Source organism: Peromyscus californicus, unplaced genomic scaffold, assembly GCF_007827085.1.
Source record: "Peromyscus californicus insignis strain IS unplaced genomic scaffold, ASM782708v3 Scaffold_4__1_contigs__length_199733344, whole genome shotgun sequence".
In the NCBI taxonomy this organism is placed as follows: Eukaryota; Metazoa; Chordata; class Mammalia; order Rodentia; family Cricetidae; genus Peromyscus; species Peromyscus californicus.
In genome coordinates, this window is record NW_026294562.1 from 183,411,233 (window position 1) to 183,417,571 (window position 6,339).

At 44.4% G+C, this 6,339-nt stretch overlaps 1 protein-coding gene across 1 annotated transcript; it reads left to right on the forward strand.

Moving 5' to 3' along the window:
* Positions 1-764: 764 nt before the first annotated feature.
* Positions 765-6,034, forward strand: LOC128123745 (ret finger protein-like 4A). The gene is made up of 2 exons (XM_052760065.1): positions 765-1,050; positions 5,463-6,034. The coding sequence occupies exons 1-2, from the start codon at positions 765-767 to the stop codon at positions 6,032-6,034; spliced, it is 858 nt and encodes a 285-aa protein (XP_052616025.1).
* The last annotated feature ends 305 nt before the right edge of the window (positions 6,035-6,339 follow it).

Below are 6,339 nucleotides of genomic sequence, written 5' to 3' on the forward strand. Positions count from 1 at the left end.
ACATGCCCACATGTAGATACAACTATACATAAGTAAAAATAATAAAAGTAAATCTCAGTGTGTGTGTGTGTATACATATATATATATATGTATGTATACATACACAATGTGTCATTAGTTTAACAGTGTTAATGAAATAGCTTGTGTTCTTCTTCTCATATCTTTCAAACTGAGTGTGTGTTTTTTACTCACAGCACATTGCAATTCAGATAAGCCCCCACAGGACCAGTGAGATGGCTCAGTGGGTAAAGGGACTTGCCACCAAGCCTAACAACCGGAGTTCGGTCCCCAGGCCCCACAGGGTGGAGGGAGAAAGCTGACTCTGCATGTTGTCATTTGTCTTTCTCACACACACACACACACACACACACACACACACACACACACCACGGCGCACACACCTCCCCACACATACACACACACCAATCAACATTAAAGTACTAAAGACAGATACACCCCTTTTCAGGTGCTCCAGGACTGCCGCACTAGGCAACCTAGATACAGACCCTTCCACCCTTCCAATTGAAAGCTCAGAAAGGAATCCTGTCTTTCTTTCCGGCTACCATTTCAATGATCAGAAGTTCAAAGGTGTAAGTCAGTTATATCTGTGCTTTGGGGCTTTTTGTCTTTAGAACCTATTACTAATGACTGTGACAGTCCTGTCATCCCTGTGCGTGCAGAGATGGCAGTCTCTCAAGATCTAGCAGTCACTCAACTCATGAAAATGCCCATATTGTGTACGTCTTTCCCTTCAGGCACCGACCATGGCTCATTTCTTCAAAGAGAGCAGTGCTTGTCCCTTCTGCCAGCGTTATCTGGAAAGACCGATGAATTTGAAATGCGGATACATCTGCTGCCTCCGGTGCATTGACTCACTAGAGAAGAGTCCCAAGACGGGGGCCATACGGTGCCCCAATTGCTCCGTTGTCTCTTTGAAGGAAGACATTCTACCTGCTTTGCTGCTGGGTCGCCTGACTGCCAAGATAAAAGAGCTAGAGCCACAGCTGAATCATATTCTAAAAATGAACCCCAGGATGAAGATATTTCAAGGTAAGAACTCTTACAAACATCTCCAGATCCATAAGGCACTCTGGGGAAATCAACTTTCCAACGTCTCCCTGTTAAGTTTTGAACATTAGCTAAAGCCCAAAACACAGCAATTCCCACTTCTCTGAGTATAGATTAAAACTAAGTGGGAAATTTTTCTGCCTCTGCCTCCCAAGTGTTGAGAATAAATAGTGTGCACTATCACACCCCACCCACCTACAAGTTTTGTATATGTATTTATGAGTGTTTTCCTGCATGTATGTATATCTGTTCACCACATGCATACACCTGGGTGTGCATGGGTCCAGAGAGGGCATTGGATCCCCTGAAACTGGAGTTGCAAGTGATTGTGAGATGTCAAAACTAAATCTGGGTCCTCCAAAAGAGCAACAGTTCTGTCTGTCTTGGAACTCACTCTGTAGACCAGGCTGGCCCCGAACTCACAGAGATCCACCTGCCTCTGGCTCCAGAGTGCTGGGATTAAAGGTGTGCGCCACCACCTCCCGGTCCCTCCTGAAAAATGTTAAGAACATAGAATATTTATATCATGCCCTAGCCCTCTACTATCCAGTATGGTAGCTACTGGTAGTTGTTGAACATTTGAAATGAGGCCTGTATAATAATAATGTGATTGTATAATCACATTACTAATTGATCATATTGCTTTTTAGTCTTATTTTCAATTAAATTTACTGTGTGTGTATGTGGGTGCTCGGATGCCTCAGACTGTGCCTGTGGAGGTTAGGGGACAACTTGTGAGAGAGCCAAGTCTCTCCTTCCACCATGAGGGTCCCTGGGCTTGAACTCAGAATATCCAGTCTACAGGGCAAGCAAGTTTTTACTTGCCAAGCCGTGTTGGTTGCAAGCCCTCATAGTACTTTTGATGTATTTACGAGAAATATCTAAAATGTGTGCGGACCTTGAGTCCATTTTGACAACACCAGCCCAGAAGTTAGCTTTTCATATTCGATCATGTGTAAGTTACCTAACAGTCCAGTTCGAGGCAAATTTTTGATTCTGTAGCACCAGGTTTTCCTGAGATTGTTGATTCAGACACAATCTGAGCAGTGCTGATACTGCTGACTCACAATCCACATGTGGATTAGCAGAAGCCCAAGTCAGGATATACGGCCCCTGTCTGACAGCGAGACCCGGGATCTGAAGTGTTCAAAAGTCCCCAGGTGACGGTGATGTACAGAGAGCTTAGGCGACCATTGAGATGGATTAAATTATCCTGGCGCTCAGGGCCCCCACGTGAGTGGCGAAAGCCGGCTGATGGTTGTTTGAGGAGATTTACCAGTAGGTGTAGTTACACGGGGAATCCAGACCCCACGTCTGCACTATGTGCTCTCTACTCAGGGCTGCTGCAGAAAACAGTGCCTGGGTCCACTTCACAAGTTAGCTCGGCATTATTGGTGTGCTCAGTTTTATACCACGCTTAAATATTTTATCCACTCCTGTGTGTGTGTGTGTGTGTGTGTGTGTGTGTGTGTGTGTGTGTGTGAGTGTGTGTGTGTGTGTGTGTAGGTCAGAGGACTCCAAGAATCACTTTGTGGCATCCTTTCTCTCCTCTCCTCTTTATGTGTGTTTGTATGTTCTGGGAATCAAACCCGGGTCGCCAGGCTTGCAAGGCAAGGGCCTTTACCCACTAATCCATCTCACCATCTCCTATTATCACATTTATTCTGCATTGCTGTTATGATATGTCTTAGAGGAAGGTATGCAACGAAAATGGATTATCGTAGCCAGTGGTATATATAATGGGCTGAAGTCAGGAGGCCAGTCTAGACTTACTACTGGATTCCTGAACCCTAGGCTTATTGAAATGTACACAGTCCTTTCTCATTCTCTTTGTTCCTAGTGGCTGTGCTTTTGTGCATAACTCCGTCTACATATCAACTGTTTACTTTCTAGTTAGTTACTTTGTTTTGGATTGTTGTTGAGACTGGGTCTCACTATGTCACCTTTGCTGCCCTGGAACTCATAAAGATCCACCTGCTTCTGCCTCTGAGTGCTGGAATTAAGGACATGCACCACCACACCCAGCCCCAACTGTTTAGTTCTTGCTCCCATATGAACTTGGATTGAAGATGGTCAAATGCAAGCCAGCTGGTAGTGGCGCACACCTTTAATCCCAGAGCTTCAGAGGCAAAGGCAGACAGATCTCTGTGAGTTCAAGGCCATCCTGGTCTACAAGGTGAGTTCCAGAACAGCCAGAGCTGTTACACACAGAAACCCTGTCTCAAACACACACACACACACACACACACACACACACACACACACACACACACACACACAAAACCAAAAACAACAACAAAAAAAGATGCTGAAATATGTTCCAGAGTATTCTTTGTCCTTAAATAACTCCCTAATAACTTCCAATTAGTAAACAGTATAGACTTTTTTCCACTGAGGCAAGTAATTAAGAGGCTGTCTTAGCAACAGCCTGTTGCTATAACAAAACACTTGACCAAAAGCAACTTGGGGAAGGAAAGGTTTATTTGACTTACACTTCCAGGTCACAGTCCATCACTGAGGGAAGTCAAGGCAGGAACTCAAGAAAGCATTTGGACAGAAATCATGGAGGAAGACGGCTTGCTAACTTGCCTCTGGCAGGCTGGTCTTTCGAATGCTTACCTAGCTCCTTATATACCCCAGGACTACCTGCCCACATACGGGTCCTTCTACATCAGTTAGCAATTAGGCGGCCCCCCCCTCCCACAGACACACCCACTGGCTTATCTGGCCTGGCCAGCTCCTCCACAGAGACTCACTTTTCAGGCAGTTGTAGGCTATGCCAAGCTGACGGCGAAAGCAAACTAGGAGAAGAGCCAGGTGAGACACCTGGGTTGTAGTCAAGGGCTCGGAGGTTTACATTGGCTTCAATCTCACTTCATTGGGATAAGCATATCCTAGGTCCTGATGTGTAGGGGCTACTGGAAAGGCCAATAAGCCACTCTTTTCCAAGATTCCCTGACCCTCTGAACCCATGTATTTCCCTTAGGGGACACACTCAGGATTTAAACCATGGCACCATACAACTTCTGGTCTGAACTGTTGCTGGGAAACCAACCTTTATACCAAGTGCCTGTCCTTAATCCCAGCACTTAGGAGGCAGAGTCGGGTGGACCTCTGTGTGTCCAAGGCTAGCCTGGTCTATAGGATGAGTTCCAGGCCAGCCGCTACCATGCACATTCATGACCTTGGAAGTTCCTTCCTGTATCTTTTTTTTGGGGGGGGGGTTGTTGTTGTTGTTGTTGTTATTATTATTAAGAAAATTTTTTTTCATTCATTTTACAATACCTTCCTGTGTCTTGACTTCTCCAAAATTAACTTGCCCCTCCCCTGCTCAGGACTTGAAGCAATAACTCTGTTTTCTGAGTGTTTGTATGTATGTATGTATTCATGGGCATGTGGAAGCCAGAGGACAGCCTTGAATGTCACTCCTTAGCTGCCATGCACTTTTTTTGGTGGGGACAGGGTCTCTCACTGACTAGCTTAGGCCAGCAAGCCCAGAGACCTGCCTGTCTCCCGCTATCTAGCACTTGGATTATAATTACGCACCAACCACCACCCCTAGCATTTTCTATGTGAGTTCTGGGACTTGAATTCAAGTCCTCACTCGGGCTTACAAGGCAAGCACTTTTTCAGCAGACCTATCTCCCCAGACATCCTTATTTTTTTTATAACTCTAAGAAAAAACACATGTCTAGAATGCAACTCCCAGGGCTGGTGAGGTGGCTCAGCAGATGAAAGCTCTTGTGTCCAGCCTGCCTGCCTGAGTTTGATTCCCCAGGACCCACCTGGTAGAAGGAGAGAACCAGCTCCTTCAAGTTGTCCTCTGACCTCCACATACGTAACTCCGGTGCACATACACATACATAAATAATGTAAAACAAAATTTTTAAAGAATCCAATCAAATAGATGCCTGCAAAGAAAAGATTCGTATTTTCCTACTCTACAGTAAATGTTGTATCTGCTACCCTTCAAATGTTAATTAGCCGGGCGGTGGTGGCGCACGCCTTTAATCCCAGCACTCGGGAGGCAGAACCAGGCGGATCTCTGTGAGTTCAAGTTCCAGGAAAGGCACCAAAACTACACAGAGAAACCCTGTCTCGAAAAACCAAAAAAAAAAAAATGTTAATTAAACAAATTAAATATTAAATAAGTCAAATAGTCAACACTGTAGACATTTCCAACTGTGATTTAGAGAAACATTTTGTGGTAACTGCTTTCATGCTACACATAAAACGTCACCTAACTAGGAAGATCTTGAAATTTTCTACAAAATGTGATTTAAAAAAAAGAGTGGAATTAAATAAAAGTGAGATACATGGGCCTCAACAATAAATATGAAGGACAGAGTCCATGTTGCTTATCTTTGCTGAACTACCGGATTTTCTCTACACAGTAAACATGACCTTTGATGTGGACACAGCCCACAACAGACTCATCATCTCTGATGACCTAAGGAGTGTCTACTTTGGATCTAAGCAGCAGGACCGGAAAGAGTGTGCAGAGAGATTCCAGATCTCCACCTGCGTCCTGGGCTCCTCACGGTTCACCTCCGGCCGCCATTACTGGGAGGTAGTGGTGGGAACCAGCAAAGAATGGGATATCGGCGTTTGCAAAGAGTCAGTTAATCGACAAGTTCCTGTCCCCCTGTCGGACGAAGAGGGATTCTGGACTGTGGGTGTGAGAGACGGAGACCTCTATGCCGCCAGCACTGAACCCTTGACTGTGCTCACCGTGAACCCTCGGTTGCACAGAGTGGGGATTTTCCTTGACCTACAAGAAAAGAGCATTTCCTTTTGGGACCTTAGCGATGGTTCCCACATCTATACATTCTTTAAAATTTCTGAATCAGATGCATATCGCCCACTCTTTATTCCATCAAATTCACATCCAGATGATCAAGAAGAAATCCTCACAATCTGTCCTGTGACACATCCAGGCATTTTTGGGCCTCCAGTTAACCCCTAAACAAGGAAAATAATCCTTGAATACAAAATCTTCTATGGGAAATTGGCTGTGTACTCCTAACTATGCCTAAGAATTTTTTCGTTTAGTATATACAGGGCACAAAAGCATTGCAGAAATATATGGAGGGCATCATGGATCTTAATTAGTTAGGGAAAATTGCATTTTTAATATAAAATATTATTATTGATTTGCTTGGAATTTGTTTAAATTTCTGTTCCCATTCATATATTGTGAACTTTTAGATAAACTTGGAGTGTCTTCCTTTTTACTTGCTATAATAATGTGCTGCTTTGTGGAATAAATAA